This window comes from Akebia trifoliata, chromosome 4 (assembly GCF_017979445.1).
Source record: "Akebia trifoliata isolate Shusen 1 chromosome 4, ASM1797944v1, whole genome shotgun sequence".
NCBI classification, from domain to species: domain Eukaryota; kingdom Viridiplantae; phylum Streptophyta; class Magnoliopsida; order Ranunculales; family Lardizabalaceae; genus Akebia; species Akebia trifoliata.
The window spans coordinates 10,848,619-10,875,934 of NC_141378.1; the positions used below are offsets into that span (position 1 = coordinate 10,848,619).

At 34.5% G+C, this 27,316-nt stretch overlaps 1 protein-coding gene across 2 annotated transcripts; it reads right to left on the reverse strand.

Moving 5' to 3' along the window:
- Positions 1 to 1,478: 1,478 nt before the first annotated feature.
- On the reverse strand, positions 1,479 to 27,316 carry CYL1 (alpha-N-acetylglucosaminidase family / NAGLU family). Of its 2 annotated transcripts, XM_086439443.1 has the most exons (19): positions 26,993 to 27,316; positions 23,582 to 23,655; positions 23,072 to 23,283; positions 21,875 to 21,999; positions 21,340 to 21,425; positions 19,692 to 19,786; positions 16,776 to 16,857; positions 14,511 to 14,617; positions 12,736 to 12,766; positions 10,767 to 10,884; positions 9,274 to 9,324; positions 7,901 to 8,010; positions 7,606 to 7,708; positions 6,271 to 6,369; positions 5,303 to 5,413; positions 3,739 to 3,986; positions 2,718 to 2,955; positions 2,551 to 2,629; positions 1,479 to 1,917 (listed from the first exon to the last, which is right to left on the reverse strand). In XM_086439443.1, exons 1-19 carry the CDS (start codon positions 27,209 to 27,211, stop codon positions 1,682 to 1,684), a joined length of 2,424 nt encoding a protein of 807 aa, XP_086295569.1. In that variant the 5' UTR covers positions 27,212 to 27,316; the 3' UTR covers positions 1,479 to 1,681. The 2 variants fall into 2 exon arrangements, with proteins under 2 accessions (XP_086295569.1, XP_086295570.1); XM_086439444.1 differs by lacking the exons at positions 1,479 to 1,917; positions 2,551 to 2,629; positions 2,718 to 2,955 and having other exon boundaries at positions 3,735 to 3,986.

Below are 27,316 nucleotides of genomic sequence, written 5' to 3' on the forward strand. Positions count from 1 at the left end.
CCAAAACATGCTTTTCCAGAAAATTTGTCACTTTTATAATCGATGATTCTCTGATAAATTGCCAGTGATCAAAAGTTTAATTTGCTTGAAGAATTCATTGTTGATCTTAATTTTTAATTACGGAATTACAAGTTAAAAAAATTAATTTTATACATTTAACGATTACAACAATTATAAATAAATACATAACTCAACTTTTTGAACAAAAAAATCATTTTTTTTAGTCAGTCTTTTTCTTTTTAAATGCATTTTTTTTACCTTTTAAACAAATTTAAAAAAAAAAAAACACTTTCTTTTTTCAATGTGAGATTTGATACATAATAGAATTTGATGATTCATAAATGTAGAAATATGAGATTTGATGATATTTTGTTGTTATGATTTTTCATTTTTTTCAATAGTTAATTATTTTGAACAAAAGATATATTGACAAGTAAACATGTTTTTGAGATCGTAAGATGTATAATTTTATTTAAGAACATGTTATATTGGAAATATATAATAAATTAAAAAATGTCTTATATATATAATTTTAATTTTTAATACTTTATGTTTTTATATTTTCTTTTATCCTTCCATTTTCTATATTTTTTCCGAAGTTTTTCCTTGCCCTTTAAAATTCGTGTTAACTTTGTAACTATGGTTGTAACATTCATCAAGATTGCATTACAAACATTTATTCTTTAGCACACAAAAAAATTCAATATCTACTTAAGAAATAAAAGGTATTATAATAGATAAGACTTAAGAGTGAGGACCAATAAGGAGTACGTTTCAACTGTTTTTTTTCCTAACGGATGCCAATATTTTGAAGAATAATGCTGAAGTGATCTCAGGATGGAACCTCATATCCCATACACTTTCACGTAAAGAAGTGCGATATGAAGTTCGAGCGGTCACTCCAGCACGACTCTATTTTGAAAGTGGAGATTGGGAAGAACGATCCACTTTAAAAGCGCAAAAGCAATGATTGAGAGAGAGAATGAATAAAAGGATCCAACCTTTAAGGACAAATCATACATCTCATATATGATCATACCAGCACTAATGCATTAGAACTCATCAGTTAGGCATGCTTGGACTAGAGAATTATTAGGATGGATGACAAACCCTTAGGGTTGGTGAGATGGCCAAGCCCACGGCTCGGGAAATGGAGGTCTTGAATTCCAATGCTCCCTTAGGGCCATTAGCAACTTGGCCTTGATTGTTATTTAGCTAAAGCACCTGTTTTTTAATGCATAATCACAAACTTTCCTTGGCTTTACATGTTCATTATTGAAGAAATTACTAAAACAGTTATATATTTTACTGAAATTACTGAACCAGTCATGATTTTTTTTTTTTTTTTTTTTTTTTTTTTTTATGAAAATGACCACATACCCAATTTCATAATTATCTTTTTTTTTTTTTCTTCTTCATAACAAAAACAGTTATACATAAAATTTGATCAAGTTACCTCTATGCCATTGAGTTGAATGTAGGTTCACAAGAAATGTAAATACGTAAAATAGCAAATGTGACAACCCAATGTATAACCCTTTTGGTAAAATTAATAATTACAAATCAGACATGATCATTTTCATAATCGAAAAAATACCTCTGGTTCAATAAGTTTTGCAAAGTACTCACCCCATTTCATAAAACACGTACACTTTTTTTTTTCTCAAAATTTCTCCAAATCTCAACCGAAGTATTTCTTGAACAATGCATTAGAAATGGCAAGGGTGTCACCTTGGGCAGTCACGGGGTAACGCTCCGTCCCCGATTGCCAACTGTTTGAAAATGATATCCAGTCTCTTCTCCATTCCTCCAACTTAAATCTCTCATTTTCTTTCAAACTTTGTGATAAATAACTGAAATACATCGAAGCCCTCGGCAGATAGTACTTCTCTAACAGTCCACTCCAAAATTTGTTTGCTGATCATAAACATGAAAAAAAATGTATTAACAACAATATAATGGGTAATTTAGAAATAAATTGTTCCAAGTTTTGGTGAATATTTGAGAAGCTCTTGTGTTTTCAAATTGATGACATGTCCCTATTGACCATAGAAATACCTACAAGAGACTAACAGAAAATGGCTATACATCCAAAAATACCTGATTTTCCCCCAAGAATAATGATAAATTGACTCCCTCTCTTCTTGGGGGAGGAGGGGCGAGGAAATCAATTTATTTAGCAACCCTTTGGTTTTCCCCCCTTCAAAATTCAATCACCGTCTAAAAAGTTCATAATTTTTTTTCCTGTTGATTGATTTAGGAGAAAAATGTAGAGAAAATCTAGTAATTAATCAAATCATGATTGACTAAGTGGAGAACTTGTCACCCAAACACAAGGTTGTGTAGGAGATTGAAGAGAGTTTGTCATTTTTTATTAGCCTCTTATAGAAGACCACAGTCAAGGAGTATGTCGTCAGATTGAAAACACAAGGTGTTTCCCAAACATTCACCAAAATCCGGAAGAGTATGTCTACATTATCCCAATATAAAACGTTTTCACCTACTTTTAAGACTCAACATTTAAGCGATTAGGGTAGGAAGTAATATTACCATAATCATGAAGTTGGCTCTGCTTTGTCTTTGTAGTATCATACCACATTGTCACTTGTGTTCTAGCATTCCATTCATACTATAAAAAAGCCGTTTAAGTTTGAGATCAACTTAGATTCTTCGAGAAATTATGTAACAATAAATAACAGTAGAGGATTCCTTCTCACCTGCTTAATCTCACAAGGACTTCGTGCAAGCTTTTTGGCGCTTTCAAGCCAAGTTCCGAGTAGAAAATTATCATCAGAAGCTAGAAGGACATCGATATCCTTGATGATTTGAACAAACTTTTGGCTCTGAAGGCTTAAAGCATTGGCATCCTTTTTTCGGTAAGCTGTCACAGCATCCAAATATACTTGGTTTGCTAGTTTTGATAGCACTTGTCGAGTTAGGTCAACCAAGTCGTATCTGCCATAATTAAACAAATTCTGAAGATTAGAGTTTTTTTTCCAATCCAAATGTTGCAATCATTCAACTTTTGTGTATAATATACAAACTTACGAAATTATATATAGGGTTGGGATCTGTTGACACATAAAAAAAAATCCCGAACATCAAAAATGCGAAATTCAATGGCCGGGATTTATCCTAGGGATGCATGATGTATCCTTGAGATAATATTTTATCTTGATAGTTGGATTTCGTGTTTTTTCACAAGTCACCAAATTCCGACCCTCATGTATCATGCACCAAAGAAGAATATAAAAAACAAAAAAAAAGGGGTCTCAAGATGAAACCTTTGATCTTCCTCAAATCACTTTTTCAATTTCATAACCATAACCAGTCCCTTTAGAGTTCAGAGAGGTTCTCATGTGAGTGGAAACCCAAATCAAAGAGATTTTTTTGGATAATAAGAAACACTAATGGGGTGCCATGGTCAAAATAGAAAATGGCTATCCACACCCAAACACCATATTTAAATTCATTGTTTGTTATCCTACACAAAAAGTTGTTGTGGTAGTAAAAGCTCTCTGAATATAATACAGGACAAAGATATTTGAATTAAAGTGCAACCTTCAACATCAAAATTCAGAAAATTATAGCATGTCGGGCTTGGACTCAGCTAGGTATCAATACTGCAATGCAACTTTGAGGTCATGGGTTCAATCCCAGCTTACTCAACAAAAAGAAGAAAAAAAAGGAAACTAAATAAATAAATTATTCAAGTATAATCATGAAGTAGGGTTTCACCTAAACGTGAGGCTTCCAGCAAGATCGTTTCCCGCATCAAGGAATAGACGTAAGGCGTGAATGACCTCCTCAGTAGAGTACCATAAATGTGGCTGAGGCAAAGAAGAGATTGTTTCTTTGAAGAAGAATCTTCGGGTTCTGTCCGGCGAGAATATATTTTGCATGTGACCTACTATAGATGAATCAGAACCAGATTCCCATGACGGATCCCAGTCTGGGAATTTAACTATATAATCTGTGTTATGGTCCTGCAAGAAATGAACATTCAAGCATCAAAAACCTCATGCTATGAGTTGATCTCATTACATCCAGAAAAGGAAAACTGTGTCAAACTATGAAAAACGCTTTAACAAGATGGAAACACAAAAAGACGACAAATTTTGCACCATTCCAGATTGGGTTTTATAGATTGTAAGAAAATATTAGTTTTCATTCTTTTAAATTGTATTTAATTAAATACAAAATACATAAACATATGCACAAGTTGTTCCTGTTTATACTTACACAAAAACCAGCTTGAGCATTAGCGCTACAGTGTGGATGCCTAATTTTCTAATATTTAGTCATGTGCAAGGAAGGCTGATAACAGTCCCACTTTGTAGGGCATAAAATGGGCCAGATTTTATCTGTCCAAGTGATGTGAATCCGAATTTACCGGATTTGGACCTTGGAGTAGACCCGAAGAAAAAAATGGGTTGGATATGGGTTGATGTCCCTTGATCCAAGTCAGAACCAGGTCGAATACCGATCCATCCCTATATCCACCTAGATCCAAATGCTATATTGCTTTGAAAATTATTATTTTTTTATGTTTTTTAAAATATCCTTTTTCTACTACTTTAATATAGCATGAATTCTTATAAAATAAAAGAATTATAATAGTAAAATGCAATGATATGGCAATTATAAAAGAAATATAACAAGAAAATGTTGAACAGTCCGCAATCACCGTATCAAGTAACTCGGCTGGGTCAGATCCGGATTTAGTGAAATCAAAATGGTTCAAATGTGGTTTTAGCTAATAGGAACCAAGCTGGATCCGGATTTGGATATGAATATACTCAGATCCAGCCCGAACCCGACCCATTTCAAGCCCTACCAGTTTGGAGGAATGTGCAAGTGAAGGTTCTAAAAGAAAGAAAGAAAAAATGATGGATTGAGTTAGTGACAGCGGATATGAACACGGTCAAATTAACAGAATGGTTTTAGACAGAAGTAAATGGAGGAACATCATCTGTTCAGCCAACACCAAAATTCTGGGATATTTGAAAATTTATTTTTTAGAAGAAAATATTATAATACAGAGAGAAAAGAGGTGGGAAGAAAAGGAGAAATGGGCATCTCCATTTAATTGCAGATGCAACCTTACAACACCCAATTTTAGTAACTTGGGATGATTTTCCCTTTTGTTGGTGCGAACTGAGAATTTTCTTCACAGACAACTCCTTGAACTACCATCAAATTGAAGAATATCTCTCAAATTACAAAGTCTCCAAAAGGATCATCCTAAAGAGAGTAAAAAATATAGAGAAATCATTGTTGAAAATTCATTTAAAGAACATACCGCTATTCCGTCTGTACAGTTGTAAATTGTTCGATAAAGAATTTCCCAGGCTGCCTCAATCTTATGAACTTCTTTACCATAACGTCGACGGGAGTAGGATTTCAGCCATTCCTACAAGAGCATTAAATAAGTTAGATATCATGCAAATAAGAGTAAAAATGAAAACATCCATTAGGAAAATGGATGAGGAAGCCTAATATATTGTTATTTGAAAACATACTAAAAGCAGGATTACTAAAGTCAACAACGTGATCATGGTCAAAGGGATTGTTGGATTCATCATGGAGAATGAGAATTAAGATAAGATACCATCCATTAGGAAAATCAAGAAAAAGAAATTTAACTTTTTCTGCATTGAAGCAAACACTATTTTCCAAGAATGAATGGATATGCCAAATGCATATTAGCTTCAATACTAAGCAGGCTGCTTTCAAGATCAAGCCCGACAATAAAGTTAAATACAAAAGCTCAAATTTGTGAGGGAAACATCAAAATTATAGCTGATCATCCTTGTCTATACCCTATCCCAAATATTGGCAACATGAAACCTATTTTTTCCACTCAACTGTACCTTGAGTCAAAATAAGTGAGTTTGGCTCCATGTTAAGGGATTGGACACAATTTTTCTTTGCAACTTATTCTACCATCCTCTCTTTTAATTAAAATAACAGTTGTTTACATCCATTAAATGGATGATATATCCATGGAAGAAACAATATAGTCCAAATTTTAGTGCATTACAGATAATCCCATATTGGCTTCCCCATGAAGGGAAACATGTGGATCCAAAGAGATTAAAAATTGGTTGATGTCATTAGTTCATTAAGGGCTGCATTTGAGTTATTAATTTCATATTGAAATTTAGAGTACAACATATACACTAAAAGTTTTGAGCTTAAATTAATCCTACATGCAGTGATAATTTTTGAATGGAAAAGATAAGTAAAAATTAGGAAAAGTTTAATTACCTCAAGCTTGACTTTCTCACTGCGAAATGCCATTTCAGGCATAAGCTCGTAGACTACAGGATTGTGTTCTATTCCCTCCATGCACATGCCAACACCAACCTATGAGAAATGTTGACAATGAGAAACTCATAGGTTCTATCCATAATGGACTTCACACTATTTAAGAAATTAGGACTTATGTCATACTTTCTTGAGACCACTCTCAAACTTAATGTGGATGGATGACAAGAAATCAAATAAATGGAGGTGTCAGCATTTCTATGTTCCAAACTTAGGATTTCTTGCACAAACTAAAATCTTATGTATAATACTTGCTCATAAAAAGAGTTGGAACATTTTTTTTTCCAGATAGGTAAGCTGGACTCGAACCTTCGACCACAAAGTTGCATTATAACATGTCAATCAACTGAGCTAAGGGTCTAAGCCCAGTAAGAACTTTGCTACTTAAGTTGCCCAATTTAATCATTTAGAAGAGAAACTCACGAGACCAACTAACGACATAAGAAAAGTCATTTATGTTGAGTGTATATTTTCCTCCACTCTCAGGTGTCATACCCCTGCGAAGCCCCGCGACCCTCTTATGTCCATAGTTCTCCCCCTTTCCAACATCGGTCTTTTGGAGTAGTTGGTGGGTTAACAATTTAATTGCTCAATGATAACATAGCTCTCTCACTCTCACTGCAAGGTATTGATTCATAATATGCTTCCACCCATAGTCACCAAAGACACCGACTTTTTCTAAAAGTAGTGTTTAAATCGCGATTTTAAAGACTGGTGATTAAATCATGACTTTTTGAAATAGTCAAAATTTAAACAAAAAATGTGATTTAATCATCACTTTTTAAAAATGTTTTTTCAAAGACCATTTATTCTTATAGTTTAAGATAGGATTTGATGATATAAATGATAACACCACTTAATAGAAAAAAAAAAAATACATTTTTTTAACACTATTTCGATTTTTTACTGATTTTCTCACGATTTTTTTTTCGATTTTTTTGACTTTTTCCCTTGCCGACTTTTTCCCGAACTCCAACTTGGTGACTATGATTCCACCCAGGTCCACCAGGTTAATTTAAAAATAGAGCTTCTATTGACACACTAAATTTTACTTATAATACACCAATTTATATGTAAATGTTAATTTAATTTCAAAAGGATTGGTGTGTTGTAAGTAAAAGTTGGTGTGCCAATAGAATCTCTCTTAAAAAATCCTATTCATTAAATTGATGGATAAAATTTCTACTTCAAACTCATATATCCTAGGATCTCATGTTGTTTCTAGATACATGTCAAAGCCAATGCCAAGAGTAAGAGATTTTCATCACAACAAACCATGGTTGAATTTTGGCTAAGACGAGCATCAACTGGACCTGAAGAAATCGCTTCCAGTATGCCATACATTTCAATATTTCCACCAAAATTATGCAACAAACACCTGTGTAACAAAGTAGGAAAAATATTTCCATTTAGGCCTATTATTTGATGGATCAAGCCTGAAATCTTGGCTTTTAAAAGTAATAAACTACATGATTAGCAAATTAATTTCAAATCAAGCAACTATTATACTCACGTGAAAGGAATGAAAAGTGGCTAAAAAATTAATCTATGTTAAACAATCAAGAGTTACCAAACATAGGGAGTGCCATAAAATTGAGAGGACTTGTTCCATATGGGTTTGACATCAGCAAATAGATCAAGAACTATCATCTTTCCAAAAGGAACCGAATGCAGAAGTGCCTGTCAGATCCAAATTAAATTAATTAATAGGCAATGAAATTAATGAAAAATATCCAATTGATTACTTATTGTCTGACGACGAAAAGATTTGATAACTTCTTATCAAGAGAAAAATGAAAGGCCTTATGCAATTTCCATTGTGGATACAAGTTACAAATATAGGAATATGGATCATGATTTAAAATCTAGGCCTTGTACAACAGATTAGAGGCTATCAGAATGGGAAATCGTACAGGACAATACTATACTATATGAAACATTGGAAAATTATGATATACATTAGACACCTATACGATCTATAAATATCAACTATGCTTTTAGACAAGCTAAAAATATTATGTTAAGTAAAATAATTCTATTTTTTATCACTTTACGATATATATTTTGTTCATTAATTAAATTAATTTTCCGGTAGAAGATGATATATATATATATATATATCCCTTTGTACTGCATTGGTAAATAGCAGGTTCCAGACTAAAGAGGTGCTTCGCTTGATCATTTCTCCATAGAAAGGTGCATTCATAAAGATTAAAGCATATATATAAGTTCTGGTGACTCCTGAAGAATGGCTCATGGGAAAAACAAATGATCCCAACCATTTAAACACAAGATCCAATGGTTGAGAATTATCCTCAAGATAAGTATCTCCAAGATGTCTGTTATTGAGATATGTATAAATCCCGAAAATTGGATTCTATGTTTAAACGGGTGGGATCATTTGTTTTTCATGAGTCATTCTTCTTGAGTCACTGGAACCCGACCCAAATATTATATATATATATATATATATAATCATGAGGCTTTAGGATTACATGTTAGGTAGGATAGGCTTTAAGCTAAAAAAAAGGAGGTGTTGGACCCAGGTGCCTCTTTCAACGGCTTCATTTTCTCTTTAGCCTAATGCCACTGCAACAAGTTGGTCTCATCAAGTGATTCATTTATTTTGAAGATTTTGTTTTTAAGTGGGAGTCTGTGTGGTCTAGTTAGTCTAGGTTGGTCACCTAGACTGCCTTTTGTTCATTATTTCTACTAGTTCATAAATGAATTTCAAGTCTGGAATACTATAGTTCTGGAGTTTAGATTCTGCAAAATATCAAGATTAAGGAGATATTAATAATTGATATGTATCTTCTGCTAAATACATCAATGTAGTCTTGCCTTTAAACATAAGATGGTGAATAAGAATAACAAAATTTAGATTTTAGAGATATAAAAAGGCAGATAAAGGTAGGAATTTTTATGGCACGTGTAACTCCATACTCTCATTTGTAGTGGCTTCCAGAACGCAGAGTCTGATGAGAATAGCCACCCCTGCACAGTGATAATAAAACTGTCAACTGGAAATAATTTTATGCATCACAGAGAGGTTCCAAAGTCCACACTGCATAATATTAATCCATGAATAGAACAAGTTGTATAAACTGCTTAAGAAGCAATGTAGCCAAATAATGGTAATCCATTGTATCAAAATTGAAAAGGGGCTAACAAATGTCAAGACATATAGGAAAGATAATAGAACAACATACTAGTACTCTACCTAGATGCAACTTTGCTGGAACACCACTGCATATAAAAATTAGACCTCATGGTAAAAATAGAGAATTCTTATTGCAACCCAACTTCTACTTATTACACCACAATTAAAAATAAAGAAATTAAGTGAATAATTGAGAATCAATAAAAGTTGGGGTGCCAATAGAAGCACTCTCATTTTTTTGCTAGATTTCTATTTTTTGGGTTTAGGATTCTATATGAGCTTAATCATAATTGTAAACGGCTGAAATTGTTTGAACGAGTGTTATAATGTTTTGTAATGTTGAGATTATAATTTGAGCCAAACCTTTGTAACGTTAGAAGAATGTGTTTTAATCTTTAACCGGGGTGTGATAAAAAATTTAAAAAATTTGGGTGTAACAAGTAAAAGTTGGGGTATATATGCAAAGACTTATGGTCATCTGGAAACCATCCTTGGTATTAGGCCCTTTAATTCCCTTAGAAATGCATGCATTTGTGAAAATGTAGGATCGGCCCCAATAGGACGATAAACTAAAAGAAACTTGATTGAGAATTGAGATGGGTCGGCCATGCGCAATGCAGGACAATTACAACCCAGTTAGATGGATTGTGCAAGTTGAAGGTTCTAAGAGAACGAGGGGAAGACCTAAAAGAATATGGATTGAGGTAATGAGAGTGAATATGAACATACTAGCAAAATAGAAGACATGACTTAAGACAGAATTGAGCAAAGGAATAGGATTTGTTCAGCCGACCCCAATTTTTTCCGGATGAGATTTTGGTGAAGATGATGAGATGGACGTCTTACGGTCCTCCAGAAAGTCTCCTTGGTAATAGGCCCTTTAATCCCCTTATATAATGAGTTACAAATATGAAAGCATCATCATCTACGTCTTATCCAAAATATTGGGGTCAACAACAAAAATCTTATTTCACAATTATATTTCAAGCCGTATCTTTTCTTATGTCATACATGTCTTTTCTAAGCCATGGAAGTTCACAAGGTCTTTCCAAAATCTGGAATATTTATCAAGTAAATATCAAGTACAAAATACATAGAAGTAGAACTGGAATATAATTCCTCGATGCAACCCATTTCCGGTAGGGTGAAGCATTCTCGAATAAGTTCCAAGGAAAAACCAACTAAAAGATCCTATTGGATGAGATAATAAGCAAAAATGTGGGGAATCAAATATCTAAATCCCTGAATTCGAGAATTAAAAGAGTAAGGAACATACTTGCATTAGCCACACAGCATCCTTATCACCCTTGGACATTGCCTCATAAACGGCAGCTCCAAGCGATGAAATATATGTTGGGTCATCTGTAGGTGGGGAGTTTTCATTGAATGTGTCGCTGCATTGAACATGCATGTAACTCAGAAGAGAGAGAGAGAGAGAGATGATGATGATGATGCAAGGCAAACAAGATAATTTTCTCATTCATGTGTCAAAAAATACACTAAAATGCAAAGCTATTTTAACAAATAGATAAAGCAAGACAAAACTGTGAGTCTGTGACTACTAAATTCAAAACAGATATAGTAAGAACATCAATGGAGATCTAAAATAAAAAGGGGAAAATATTAATATAGATGGCTATATATAGCACAAGTAGAGAATTAAGGTGCCAATCCTTGGAAGTTGCAACCTAGACCATATCAGTGATAGGTTTGTCAATAACAAATTCGTGGTAAATGGAGTGTTTTGGTTTTTTTTTTTTTTTAAGAATAGTTTTGAAGAAATATTGGATACAGTCACAAGGGACTTTCTTTCAAAGACTAATATGGAACTTGGACATATTAGAACAGTAGATAAATGTCGTACCACGAGAGCAATTCTATGTTGAAGGCCTAAAACTTCCTTAGTGTTTGTTGCAATGGTTCAAAATTCTACGTGTTTCTGAACTTTTTGGTGGAACATTCTGTTTCAGACGTAATTGGAACGAGATATTGAACTTGAAATGTTCAATGTTTTGAGAATGCTTCACTATCTGAATGTTTCAGTTTTTCTCCTGACCGAAACATTGCCTCAAAATGAGATTTTAAACCTCGGTTGTTACCATGGTTTAAAGTTTTGTGCAGTTGTGGAATGTTCCAGTAGTAAATTGTGATTTTGACCAAGATCGGCATGAAACAACATTTCGGGAATGTTTCTAAATCCAATTCGGTCTTTCTCCTGACCAAAATATTGAAAAAAAGATTTTAAACCTTTTTTTTACTATTTGTAGTATATAATATGTTCGTTCACCTCAAGAATTTGATTGATGAAACCCATTATGATTGATTCTAATGTGATTCACATGGAATGATTCCTCCTTTAATAGATATGATTGTACTACTGTACCTTGGTCTTTTTACTTTTTGAATCTTTGTCATGCCAATACTTATTGGCACCTGGACATGTATGAAAAAACATCATATTATCATCAAAGATTGTCTCATTCCGACATGGTAAACTGAAGTGGCCTTTAAGGACAAGCTATGTGTGAGCGATAGTCCCATATCGCCTGGGTATCAAGACCTTGGGCTATATATAAACCTGAGGCAATCCTCACCTTACAAGCTGGTTTTCTGAGGATGAGTCAGGCCCATGGACTTCTACACTATGTAAAGTATTTAATAAAAAGTACTACAACTTATAACTAAAAATTCTTGGGTCCTTAAAGATCTTTGTATGTTATCAGATAATAACTTAGGCATTATCATAGATAATTTAACTTTTCATCTTTTCATCAAGTAGGTTTTCCAATCAACTCTCTAAGATTTCCTTGCAGTTTTGTTTCATTAATACATAGCTTCCTGAATTTCCCAATCATTAATACAATTATAATAGAAACTTATAGAATCTCTCAATCATTAACGTTTTTTCTGAACCCAAATTTCCAAGAGATTTGATTCTCAAAATTTTTTTCTGCAAATGAATTATAAAATGTTTCTCCTACCTCTGTATCCTAAGGTTTTAGGAAACGGCCATGTGATAGATTGTGACGTAGTACATTCAAGTTAATAACATTTCACCATAAGAGCGACAATTTAATACATGTAAGAGTTCATATACTAATGATATAGAAATATGATTATCAAATACCAGCATCCCATGTTCACAAGTTAACACAGCCAAATGAAAGTAGGATGACCCCATCTTTCAAGTGAGTATATACTTGGAAGAAAAATCCTAGTAAACCATAATTGAAATTACAAATTACCAATTATAGATGTCAGTTACATCTCCGTATTCTGCAATGAAAATTCAAAAGAACAATATAAACAAAATTTAAAAAATAAAAATAGGAGATAGTCAATGAAAGAGGAAATAATCAATAAAATGACGAAGTTGTGATAAAACCTATAACAATTTATTTATGGGAACTGGGCTGTGAAACACGACTAATCAACAAGAAATTATGTTCAAAATCATCATCATGAGCCTTAGGCTTCGAACCTCACTTAACCCTCCTCCTTTATTGGGCATTAGACTGATGATGTAGCGTAAAAAGCATTGCACCATTTTTTTGGTGGGCAAGCTAGATTTGAACCCATGACCTTTAAAATAGCCTTGCAATATGTTCATCAACTATAAATAAGGTGTACTATAGAACACTAAAAGAGGCTTCACATCTAACACTTTCTATAACCCCCATCTTAGTGTATGACTTGTTAGAGGATTCATGGTGCAAAGAAGTTTTATTGAAGCGGATTTTTATGTTCTCGTAGGACTATATTCATCTCTAAGAAGCGCATCTATGTTCATATCCTCTCTCTCTCTCTAAACCTTCAAGTTGCATATTCCTTCTCGCTGGGACTGTAATGACCTTCATTGCACATGATAAACAATCTCAATCGACTTTCATTTAGTTTATCACCGATTGGGACCACTTCTACATTTTCTTGAATGTATTCATTTCTATTTGATCTTTTATAGTTTTTCACTCATCCATTTCAACAACCTCATCTTTGCTTCCCTCGCTCTATGCACATGTTGTTTCTTGATTGCCCACCATTCAACTCATAAGCATAGTCAATCTTACTGTCGTCTTATAAAATTTTCCTTTTAGTTCGATAGGGACACGTTGAACACATAGAAATCCAGAAGCAAACCTCTACTTTCACAAACCAAATATAATTCTACGGACGTCATCATCCTTAATCTCTCCATCCATATGAATGATAGAAATATATATATATATATATATGAGACGTGTTTAGGGGACATCTACAAGTGATAACTATTTTTACACAACCACCTGGATGCTGTCCATTTTTCAATGTTTTCTACAACACGGCCAGATGCAGTTGGATCTTGTAAAATGGATGGCCAACGATTTGGCCAACATGTGTTTGTCCTATATGGGTTAGAAGATTCGGAATTGACAGATTTTTGGTGAATTTTGGTGATTTTTGGTGAGGATGATCTCTATTGTGAGGAGGAGGAGATCATCCTCACCAAAGATCGGCCCATTCCGAAACTTCTAACCCCAGTTTACAAGTTGAAGAATCGTGGACCGTCCATTTTTTTTGCAAACCACTTTTGATGGGGTTGGAATTTTCTGAATGGGCTGATATTTTGGGGGGATGATTTCCTCACCACAGAGATCATCCTCACAAAAAATAGTCCATTTCCGAAACTTCTAACCCATGTAGGATGAAACTTGTTGGCCAAATAGTTGGCTCTTGATCTTGCCCCTATATGTGTGTGTGCATGCGTGCGTGTGGGTGGGTGTGTGTGTGTGTGTGTGTCCTCAACCCCCGTGATTTGTTTTTTTTTTTTAAATAAAATTTACTTGTCAAAATAATATATATACATAAATATATGTGTGTTTTCAATCACAATGAAAATTTTAAACAAAAGTGTCTTATTTACCCCTTTTCTGATTGGCAATAGCAAGCTTTACAAATTGTAACCTTGGAAATATAATAGCATACAGAATTTCAAGTAAATGAATAATAAACAACTTCCACTGATATAAGACATGCTGCACACCTTTTATTTGTTGCCTAATAAAAGCTTCCCCAATTTTAACAAATAGAGGATCAGAAGGATTGAGAAGAAATGTACAGCACCAACGAGGATTGCCATCAACAGTGTTCCTAATATGGAAGAAAGATCAACAACCAGTTATGGACTATAATGGCAGACAGAAAAATATCATATTCCAGCAAAGATATTTACAAAGTCGGAAAATGTGATTGAAAAATAAAAAATATTTATGTGAATTTTTGGAAGACCAAGACAATGTTCTTTTATAAGTAAAAAAACCTTTTTATGATTATTTTATCAGTACAAACTAAGACATACTTGTTAACGGAGATATGTGATTTTGTTCAAATGCATCTTATTTCTTATTAGCTCACATCCCATCATGTAACAAAATCAATTTGCAAAGTGCGAGTTGATTGAAAGATGTCAAATGAACCGTGGAGAGAGGGGCCTCCATATTCTAAAACTAAGGGATATGGTCAGAGGCCGGTCTTGGGATCTCCAACTGAGAGACACACTAGAGAAAAGATCTTCCCAATCCCAATTAAACATTAAATTCTCTAGTCTACAAAGGTTTGGATTCTCTTGATTATTAGACCACGTGACCTGCCTCCACTAAGAGGAAATATTGTTCAAAGATTTCCCATCTCTCTCATGTTGCTAGTAATCCTACTGCCACCCCTCTCAAATGAGAACCTATTGAAACAAGCACTGATTACCAACGCCACTGCAACAAATCAACAATAAGAAGGGTCCAACAAGAGTTAGAAATCTCAATGCATTCCTCATCCCATATGATAACAATCCTCCCAGCCGTAATCTCTGTTACTCCCAATCTCACAAATCTTCTAAATCTTGGTGTCTGAAGTAAAACAAAAAAAGACAACCCAATTTCTGGTCACCCTTCCTCTATCCCTATTACCCAGACGCCTAACATTCCATACAATATCTTAAAGGTTCATGGTTAATGATATAGGCTTTCACACTTTTCTTCAATTCTAGTTTCATCTGGATAGACTTCTGACTCAAAGTTACTTCCCAAAAATCTCACCACTTGTTCAAGAAGAAAAGGAGTTTCGATGAAGTACCAGTCGACGTAACAAGGACAAGTCAACTCTGAAATAGCATTTGATATGTATGCCTATCTAGCATCCCAAAGCATACAATCATTTTAGACATGTAAATCCTGGTAATAAATGTTTCATCCAATAGGTGTTAATGTGCCCAAATTCAATGAGTAAGGAAATAAAATAATTCCAATATCCAATAGAAACTATATTATAAGGATTAGTTAATAAGTACTGAAATAACAATTTGGATAAGGAAGTGGACTTGCTCTAAAGGTAAGTGCTTTTGTGTCAAATCCTTCTTCTCATCCTTGCACCATTACCCTCTTTCTATTGCTCAGTTCCCTGAATCCCTTACTTGGGTATCCAAGGTGCCTTCAAAAATCTCCTTCTTCATTTGGTTAGTGTTTCTTGATAGAATTCTCATGACTGACCACCTAATAAAAAGAGGTGTTATTTTGCCAAATTTACGTGTCCTTTACAAAGCCTATGGTGAGTCATTAAACCATATTCTCTTGCACTGACCTCTCAGTTGGCTCCTCTGGTCTCACCTTTTAGCTTTGTTCGATGTTTGTTGGGTAGTCCTTTCATCGGTTCTTGCCTGTTTCAAGGGTGGGATCTATCTTTGTTTTTTGGGAGGAAGGAAATCCTTTGTAAGCTTCTCCCCTTCGCACTATGCTGGGGAATTTGGTTGGAAAGGAACAAAAGAGTGTTCTAAGGGTCTGAATCACCTTTTCAGGATCATCATCAGCATCCTGGGCTGGGGTGGTTACTTTTTTTGGTGTAAACTTTTCCCCGACTTTCAAGGTGTTTTCATTGAGGATTTTGTATTTAGGTGGATTGTTGTTTGCTCTCCTTAGCCTGTAGGCCTTTTCTTTATGTGGTCATCTCAACTACCACTAGTACATATTCTATCCTTTTGCAACAAAACTTTACTTATCAATAAAAATAAAAATAAAAACTTCAAGTATTACTTGCATCTCAATTTGTCTCTCCTCTTGATCCATATCTAAAATTATTGTGAGAAAGAAGAGAGAAGAGTAGACAAAATATACTTAAATGTTGTCATAGCAATTAATGAACATCATGCATTCTCCTTTATAAATAGTGAATAAGACATCATCAAGTATAGACAATCTCTTCACAAACAACAATTTCAAGGATTATCACATCGCTGGAAAGTAGAGAAAAGTAAAAGTACCAGTCCCCGAGTCTAGTTATATTGGCTGAAGGAAATATCCTTTTCAGGGCTTCTGGAACGTTCCCAGAGAAAGATGGTAGAACTGGAACAATTAGAAGAATTTCACATTGCAACTGCATTAGACAGATGTATCATCAATTTGACATAGAAAAATTACAAGAACTTCAGACACATAACAAATTTCTCGAATGAATTAAAAAAAGGGTAAATTACACTTTGACCCCTGTAGTTTGGCATAATTCCATTTTGACCCCCTAATGTTTTGATAATTGCACTTACCTCCCCCTTCACTGATGGTGTTAAAATCCAGATCTCTAATTCAACATATGTCAGCGTGGGAAGGTACAAGCTGAATAGAGTGCATTGATCCATTAATTCTAGCGACGCTCAATGAAATTAATTCAAATTTAAATCTATATCGATTCAAATGGTTCTCAACAACTCACACACACTTTCATTATCTACGCTAATCCTACGTATTGTATTCGTCAGGTCCTTTCAAATGGGGGAACCTGACCCCGGCTCCTTCTTGGGGGGCTTTGTCGGTGAATCCGTAAAAATCAAGAGGTTATCTTAGTTATCGGTCTTGAAAGATAAGTTTTGTAATATATTAATTTCTCAATCCCTCTAGTCGGGTGGGTGCCACCACTTTTTTAGCCAGAGGAATTCGATCAGGTGATTCAAGGTAGCTTTAGCTTGCTTCCAAGTCCAAGCGCTAACAGTAGAAGCTAGTCTGCAGAAGCTAACTTCCATGCCGAGAACCCTAACAAAATGGAATGCAACTTAAGAAGAACGGAAACTCCAGCCTTTGAACTCACTCTAGTAAGGCCCACCCTCGAGCCTTATTTTACTATTTCACCCTCTTATTTTATATTATTTTTTATTAAAAAAATAGATTTTAAAATAATAATTAAAATGCCCCGGTCTAAGCATTCATTGAACCCATTTTTTCACAGGCATATTTTTTTAATTAAAAAAATATTTTAAAAAAGGCATAATGGTCTTTATAAAAGGATTTTAACTGTTAGGTTGACATCAATTTGACGAAAGGGGGTAAGTGAACACCTTAGATAACTATAAGGGAGGTAAGTGCAATTATCAAAACATTAGGAAGGCAAAATGGAATTATATCAAACTATAGGGGGTCAAAGTGTAATTTACCCTTGAAAAAAAATAAAAACTTCAAAACATAAAACTAATAACATTTTAAAAATTCAAGTAAAGCATTCATACACATGGAAAAAGATTAGTTATGGTGATTGTCCTCGATAATAAAATCCATACAGTTTGTAATTGTGTTTGCATACTAATAAAGTAAAAGGAAATAACTTTACAGGTGAAAACTTCTTAGCATGGAGATTTTTACATAACTTTTTCATGTAAAATTATAATTCTTAGAATTAACTTTGGATTTTAACAGAGTGAATTTGAGGGTGTCATAGCATTAAAATTAATCGAATATTTTGTGAATTTAGTCGATATATGACCTATCAAAGTGAATTTACCTACAAGGCTAAATTATCTTGGTAAATTTAATATTTCACAATCAAAACTCTAGAAAAGATAGAAGTTTTGAAAAATCACTTCAATCCTTGTTTTTCCACATTTGTTTGTTTTAGAGATGTTTTAAGTGAAACGATCATTACATGAACGTTTTTCAAGTCAAAACAACTTGTAGGAGCTGAAATCAAAATCAAATTTAGATCATTAGACGTCTTGGGAGTTATTTTTGGGTAAAAAAATCCCTTAATTTCCAAATTTCTTTCATACATTTGAGAATCGGGTGTGTGGATTGCATGGAAAATCAAAACCATGGATTTCAAAATCCATGAAAAAATTGAGTCCATTGTCTGATGTTACTTTGGGAAAATAACAGGGAAACAAAAAGAGAAGAGGAAGGAGGAGAAGAGGAGGAGGAGGAGAAAAGGAAGATAAGGGGGTCGGATGGCAAGGGCAGAGGTAGAGCACTAGCAGAGATGGTGATGGAGAAGAAGAAGAAGAGGGGAGGATGTGGTGGTAGCGAAGGTGAGGGAAGAAGAAGAAGGGAGAGAGAGAGTGGAGGTGGATAAAAAATGAGGTGGCTAACGGTGACAATGAGGTTGAGTGTGATGGTGGCTATGGTGGTGGTGGTGAGGGTAGTGGTGGGGAAGAAGAAGAGATGAGTTAGGATTTTGATATGGGGATGGAAAATAGAGGTGAATTTCATTTTTCCCATGCATATAGGTAGGAAAATGAGATTCAACTTTTGTTGGACTTTTGGATGTGGGTGGTAAATCCTTTTCCATGGAGAAATGCAATCAAACACATGAAATTTTCCATTTTCCATGGAAAATGATATTCCACCCTATTGGCCATGTGTTATCAAACTACTCTTCATTGATATTACAAAATTTCCAACCGATCTATAGATCAATGACGCACATTTATGCAAGATTTATTTGTTACCAGTTGAGGTTTTTATAATAAGAAATCCAAAATTTGGGGAAACCCCATAGTGAATTTGGGAAAGATGAATGATTATATAGAGTATAAATGACTTTGTACAATATACCTTGATACGAAGTAATAATGGAGGGTAATAAATAAAGAGTACCCATGTTATAATGATTAAATTATATAGTATATTATACCAAAGAGAATCCAATCGAGATTATTAAATGAAATGCAAGAGAAGAAGTATGAATAGTTCCCCTATTGTCAATTAGATAGAAGATGTAAGATGGTGATAAAAGCTCATTCAAACAAGTACATCTTGGATATCCTCACTTTAAGCAGAACCTTAAGTCATGAACTCAAGTACAAATAAGTGGTATTTAAAGTATTTCCATGAGTTGCTTTATAAAAATGACTCATGGAATACATAAACAATGGAAATCATAAGAAGAATATTATTTCAAAATCAAAAATAAGTTATACCCGGAGTCATGCCAAGCTCTATCATCCTAGATAGAATAAGCTTCTGGAGAGCCAATTGTTGATCCAACCAGCTTTGTGGAAGAGGCCCACCCCACCTGTGATAAGACAAAAGTTGATTCTTTTACTTAAGAACAGAACCAATGGTGGCATGCCCCACCGTATGCATAACTTCACACAAAAGCACAAACACACAAACATGCACACACACGCGCACACGAAGATTCCCACTCACACAAGTGTGCGCGCACGAAGACGCCCACTCACACGCACACGAATCCTATTTTCCCATTCAAGTCTATCTTGAGTCATAACTTAAGGCAAATCATGTGTCCTCAAATCCTCTCTTACGACCTCAAGCATCATCATTTCCAACCTTACTATAACCTTTTTAGAACCTTCGACTTGCATCGAACTTATTTTCACCCACGCCATTATTTTTCTTCAATAAACATGCCTAAACCATCTCAATTGGCTTGGCTTAATTCTATCTCCTATTACGGTTGTTTATATATTCCCTCAAATATGTGAATCCCTGTTTTGTTTTTTTCCTAGTCTTACCACTAGTCCATCCCAACATCCTCACATTTTCTCAGCTTTTTCTATGAACATGTTGGTTCTTGACTATTAAACATTCAACTTCATAAAGCATGGCAGATCATGTTGAAGATTAGTTAACAACTCATACAATCTTGTTTCCCCCATGCATTTCTAAACCTCTATTGAAATACAATGCAGACCTAAAGCATTTCTTATGAAATTCTAACCTCACCAAATGTTGAATCAAAGTTAATGGTGAAATTGACAATTCCTATTCTTTTAACTTGTAATGGTAATGCAACTTTGATAAGGTCAAGAGTTTCAGAATGGATTGATTTTTGCTGAGGATGGTCTCTAAACACCCACATATGACAAGTTAAAATGTATTATAGATTATATATAAACATAGCAATCGGACTCATGTTACCCTAGGCCTTATCCCAAGCCCAACCCAATTTTTTGGTTGGGCTTAAAAATGTAAGTATACTCCAACCCACACACACACATTTCATTCATGATTCGTCTATTTCATCATTTAAGTAATTCATATTTTCCCATTTCCCTTTAAATAATACTACTTCCTCCATGCCAGCAGAAACGGAAAAAAGTATATTAATATCCAAACATATTCTAAATTATGCATTCATTAAGAAACCTTCTTGAATCATGACCATGTATTGTAATTATGCAACTGTCCACAATATATGAAACAAACAAACCATAAAAACAGGAACTATGTCTGCTCCAAAATGAAGAAAACCATTCGAAAGGCATCACTTTTGTTGCCATAAAAAATTCTAACACGTAGTTTTTTTTTATAAGTGTTTAGTACTAGTTTCTTGATTAATTTTCTAAAGAAGAAGAACAAATGAGAGTGAGAGAGAGAGAGAGAGAATCAACCACATTTTATGATGTATGGCTGACTTGTAATGCATAGGCAGAAGTTGAGGAGATGGGACATTTGATTGCAATGAACAATTTTTTTAAATTGAGATAATATAATAATGCAAAACTGATTTACATCATCCTTCCCGATAAAAATGATAGAAAAGAAACAGGTGAGATGTTAAATAATATAGTTCCAATCATTCAATCTAGAACCTTTACCTACCTATGTAAATTCCCCATGCGAGCCCAAGCAAGGAAAGCTGGTCCCCCGAAAAAATCATCCAAATCTTCCTTACTAATATTAAAATTCTGCCATCAAAAGACACTAATCAGAAAACAAGAATGAACTATATACTCAATTCTTCAATATCAAAGAGCAGCCAAAATCAAGTTTCAATTCTCGAGGTAATATTTTGGTCAAGAAACTCAAGGAACAAAATATTCTGAGATAAAAATATTCATCAAAACCAGTATTTTAATGACAAATATTGTTAAAAAACATGTTAGGTCATAAATGAATCTTATAATCAACCCTAACCATAAGTACCATTTAAGAGCAACCCTAAAAACCAAGACATTCGATGTGAGAATGTCAAAAACCATAAACTCTAAAAGTGACAATGCGAATTAGAGATTTTCTGTGCATAGGTAACTCCCTAACCTAACATCTTTCACCACATAGAGTGCATGACAAATGATTTAGAAAATATAGAAATAGGGAAATATAATATCAAGAAAAACAACTGGAATAACCATACCACATTGAAAACTTTTTGCCAAATGGCCTCTTGCCCTGTAAATGCCAAAGGCAAGTTAATCCCTTGAAGAGCCATCCAGTCTATCTCTTTCTCCCACCTTTCCCAGTCCCACCAAACATAAGAATCTGTCGAAAAGTTATGTCAAGCATCCAACCTTCGAGGTGACAACAAAAACTGAAGTCCTAGAACATGATCAACATGATAAAATAAAGAAGAAACAAGACCTCTTTTGTAGCATTAAATACCAGCACATTTCCACACAAAAATTCCATTCCATAAGACACATGCTATCATTTCCCAAATATGGATCTTAGTTTTAATATTGCACATTAGCTTTGACACTTCAAGTACAGGTATGTCTTGTTCCCTTTTTTAGAGCAAAGGTTTCAATGTCTTCTGAAAACCTTGCCTCTGCTTGTAGCTGGCCGTGGGGTACTTTTTCTACTAGCACAGTACGGGTTTTCAGCCTCCATTTTCTGGGCCTACTCATTTATATGTTGTATCGTACCATCGTAGCATGACCGTCTCACGCGGGAGTGCTCACTAGTATGGGTTTTATTCACCTGGCTTCTTCAGTTATTATCAAATAAGACAAGAAGGTGGCATGTGCAAACCCACATATATCAAAAGGGTTTATTTGTAATTTAAATTATTGATTAAAGGGTTTTTGAAGATTATACCATGCAAAGGATATTTTTGTAATTTTGAAAACTAAGTAACGTGATTATGCGGACGTAAGTTGCAATTTTCTGGTTTTTACCAAAATAACCCTGATTAGATTAAATTTAAATATAAAAGTAGGGGCATTTATGTCCACTCAAATTTTGGTGTCAAACCATTTCTTCTCCGCCTTCTCTCATTATAATAGTAAAGATTTGGACCATCACTTTGATAAAAAGCATGGTTCTTTCCTCCCTCTCTCCTCCCTCCTTGGAGCTTATCCATTCGTTGGGTGATCCCTTACTCTCACGTTCGAGTGTTCGCTCGTCATCTATGCCAATGAGTGAGATTTCTGCTCATTGCAATTAAAATCCTAGAAAATCCCCATCATTTTTTGTTTTTTAAGTATTTATTGTTAAGGGAGTAATCCTTAACATTGTTATTTAGAAAATCCCTAACACGAAGCAAGTAAGTATCAGGTATTGACAACACAATCACAAATTCAATCTAAAAATGAAGAACATATTAAATACTTACAACTGGAAGTAACTACATTTTGGTAATAATTCCATGGGATTGGACGCTGAACCATCAACCCTTCATCCTTTACAGGTGGCAGTGATCCTGGTTTGGGAATAGAAGCTATCTGAATGCCACCGGTTTTGTCCCACGATATATGAGCACCACACCAATATTTTAGATACCAATGGAGACCAGATGCAATTTCAATAGCCGTGGTTCCTTTGATACTGGATGTAAAAGAATAAACCCTCAAAAGTTATAAACACTTCATTGAGAAACAATACTAGTGCGAGTGACCAAATAAAGTTGGACAAGTTCCAAGTTGATCGTAGCCATTACAAAAACAAGGATCCACCACTCAGGCAAAGAAAAAACTACCAGATTTTCAAATGTTTGAAGAACTTGGATAAGTCTCACGAAAAGATGTATCTTATAATCTTTCACAAAATTCAAAATTATTAGTGATTGTAATAAGATGAAAAAACTTAAAATAGCCTTTATTTTAAGTTGAAAGAAGGTCCAAACCTTATCTCTGGTCCTTTTCCGCTTGAGATGTTGAAATTGGTTATCCAAAAGCAACTAGATCCACCACAAATATCCTGAAAGTTCAAACTAAAGATTATCAACATAAGAAATCATGATAAGGACAAGTATATGAAGTCAACTCTCTTGCGAATGTGGGGCAAGTGAAGGATCGGATAATTCTTAGTCCAGTATAGATTTATGCACGTCTATGCAAATAAGCAGGCCAGTATCTAAGAAGACTAAAGAGTAAAGTCCCAAGTAAGATATCAATCTAGGCATGATGCTTAAGAGGAAAAACCTATGAGATCTATGCACCACTTCTATGTCCCCCAGACAGTTGTAGAGTATCCTAAAAGAATGGGTAACCCTTTGAATGCCAAGCAACCGTGATAAAGGAGCCAAACCTATGATATGACTACGGGTGGATTTGAATTAGGTTCAATGCCTATGCGGTTACCCCTTTAGCGCTCACTGTCCTTGATCAATCTCATTAGTCATTAACAACAAACTTCATAGGCTTTTTGGAAATTTAAAGATATAGTGTGTCTAGGGGGTTTCAAGTGATGCAAATATCTGTAATTTCACGTTTCGAACTGCATTTTAGGTTCAACCACTCTTATGTTGCTGACCCATAGTGTAATAATCTCCAATATGCCCTTGACATAATATTTTCCCAACATAAACATTATTCACTTTAAGAGCAAGGTTGTTTGATGTTATGTTGTAACAAGGAGAAAATGATCAATAAGGTCTTTGTAGTTGAATTACTCTGATCCCAATTGCTAAACCATAGTTCTAGAGAGGGAACAACAACCATCCAATCAATTTAAAGGTATAAACAATACTTGCAAGGAACAAATAATTGATCCAATCCACCGTGTATCTTGTCGTCGAGAGATGCGTGAATGATGGATGAATGTGAAGTTGAATTACTCTGATACCCAAAAAACTAAAGAGATCTCGAAACCATGCCTACTTCTAAAGGGAGAGTTTTGGTAGTGATTGAAGAGTCAACCCAACCTCTAGGAGCAGAGCTAGTAGGGAGCCTGTGGGGGCAAAACTTTGAGATAACCCTGTATTTTCGACTAACTACATGCCTCATTTGCCCCACTCCCTCACCTACCCCCCCCCCCCCCTTCTCAGTTTTTGAAGATGACATTGGCTCTTGATTTGGCCTTCTCTCATAGACTAATTGAAAAAGACCTCAGTATCCTTTTCGTCAACTTCCAACCAAAAACCTCTGAATTTCTCCCCAAAACCATTCATCTTCAAGCCCTTCAACTGTACCATTAACTATAGTTTGCCCCCACTACAATAAAATCTTGGCTCCACCCCTGCCAACCTCTGTAGAGTCTTGGGATTTGTACACCATTTAGAGGATTTATTGGGGGTAACCCTTTTGCAATCTTTTCAGTACCCATGGGTGAGGGAACAAAACATGGAGCAGACTTTTATACACCAAATCCATTGGCATTCTCTATTGATTTATCGGTGGTCAATAACAAAAGACATTGTTGTAGACAAAATTGACAATTTTTTGGGATAAGGATTTGATGATGATGATTACTAACATCATTGTTTGTCTAACCAATTAGTCCCTCCTCAAAGACTCATTTGTTTTTCTTGCATCTCTTGAGGACTCGATAAGCTCAAAATCTCTCACATATTTTGGAAGGGGTGTAACGTGGATTAAAGATTTGCTGCTTCATATATTATTTATTTGTAATTTTCTAAACAATAAAGTTAGTTATTTCAACCCAAACAATACAATGGATGTACCATAATTATTGTCAATAAGGACATGTTGCTTCATAAATATCTCTGTTATTATAATGATAGAAGTGTGGATATTGTTGACACAAAACCGCATCAATGAATTTTTTTAAGTATAGAAGCCCACACCTCTTATCTTTGTATCCAAGGCTAACATTATAACATACACGTAATATCAATTAAATTGGTCTAACATCTTAACACTACAAAATACCCTTAAACTTATGATTTTTTTTAAACAAAACAAGGAAGTCATATCGCTTCTCACTCTCTCTAATTTAGGATTTTCTAAAATATACCTCTTTCTCTTCCATTCTCTCCCTCCATCTATCTTTGTGAGGTAAAACCATTACTCCCTCTTTCCTTTCTCTTGCTTTAAATCCATTAAACCCATTCAACTCTATCCTAATTTCATCAAAGTTTCTAACATTCTATTGCATTTTGATGCTCTATTGAACATCTTCTTTTTTTTGGAAAACAAATAATGTACGGCATTATTATAATGGGGCGTAATTATTGTCATTTCCCATTTTTACTCGCACGTGCATTCTAGTGTCGCTACCGTCGTTGCAAACCCAATTACAATCAAAAAATAGTCCCCATTAGGAACCATAGAGAATGTATCAAATCCAACTCATCAGGTAAATCATAGGTCTTGGAAAGTGTTGTGGAAGGAATTTCTTGCCTCGAGGATCTGGAAAAAGAGGTGGAATTAGTCTACAAATGACTCAGATGGAAAGAGAAATAACGTATCCGTGAGAGTGGGGATTTCAAGATTTTTGTATGGATTTCTCCTTCAGGGTGAAATCTCGTTATTGTCATGGAGAATTAAAGACAGCAGTCTCATTTGGTCTTGCAAGGGCGAATGAGGGACCTTAGTGAAGATGTGGCTTTGTGTGACTGTAGAAGACAAAGGACCTACCCTGTTTTCAGGTATATCAGTAATGTTCATATTCAAGTTACATTAAGATTTTTCAAGAACCAATCCCCTCAAAGGATGCAAGCTCATTGCAGAGATGAGTCATCCTATGGTTTTGGCGTTTACTTCAATGATTAACCAGTAGTTCTTGCTATTCCAACTCTTAAAAGAGATGCATTTGTGTGTAGATTTCATTTCTATTGTTAATTATTTGTGTTAGGTTCCCTTTATCCTGCATCTTACTTTGTAAGTTGGACGTTTAGGCATCCTATTGAAGTCTTTTACCAAATCACTTTACATTAACTCTAATCAAAACGCACAAGTAGAAAACCAAGAAATTCTTTGATACCCAGAAAAAATCAATACTAAATGAAATGATAAAAATAATAATTAATAAATAATATAAAAAACACACAAATATGACTCCAAAGAAGACTAAAAAAACTGAATGAGAGAGAAGGTATGATATAGGAACCATGGAGGATGGGTCAAATCCACCTCATCAATTCATCATTCATAGTGTCTCTCCAAATGGGTTTTCTACCAAATCACATTACATGAACTCCAATCAAAACCCAAAAGTAGAAAACCAAGAAATTCAGTGATACCCAGAATAATTCAATACTATATGAACGGTCTGAAATGGTTAAAAAAATCACAAATTTGACTCCAAAAAAAAAAAAAATTTTAAGGAGAGAGAAGGTATAATATAGAAGTACCTTAGAAACTATCTTGAAATCAAAGCTAGAAATATGGGTAGGTAACAATCTCTGCAGAATTGCCTTAACTGCAGCTTCTTGTACGGATGGAGACGCTCGTTGACTGTCGAGCCTTCTCTGTAAGAGCTCCATTGTTTCTTCCATTTGAGAGGAAGAAGTAATAATTGTGGAGACTAAAAAGAGAAGCCAAAACAAAAGTAGAGGTTGCAGATTTGACATGTTTTGATGCTTCTTTGAAGAGAAGAAGAAGAGTTGAGAAGAACGACTGTTTTTAAGGGATCAGATCATCACAAGGAATCTGAAGTCTTTAGAAAGTGTCAAAAT

What these genes read in the sequence shown, in the direction of transcription:
- CYL1 (XM_086439443.1), bottom strand. Translation starts at nt 27,211, where the DNA reads ATGTCAAATCTGCAACCTCTACTTTTGTTTTGGCTTCTCTTTTTAGTC. An exon ending in TATGGCACTCCCTATGTTTG is followed by an intron (nt 7,709 to 7,900) that starts GTAACTCTTGAT and finishes TTTGTTACACAG; the next exon opens with GTGTTTGTTGCATAATTTTG. An exon ending in GAGCCAACTTCATGATTATG is followed by an intron (nt 1,918 to 2,550) that starts GTAATATTACTT and finishes GTTTATGATCAG; the next exon opens with CAAACAAATTTTGGAGTGGA.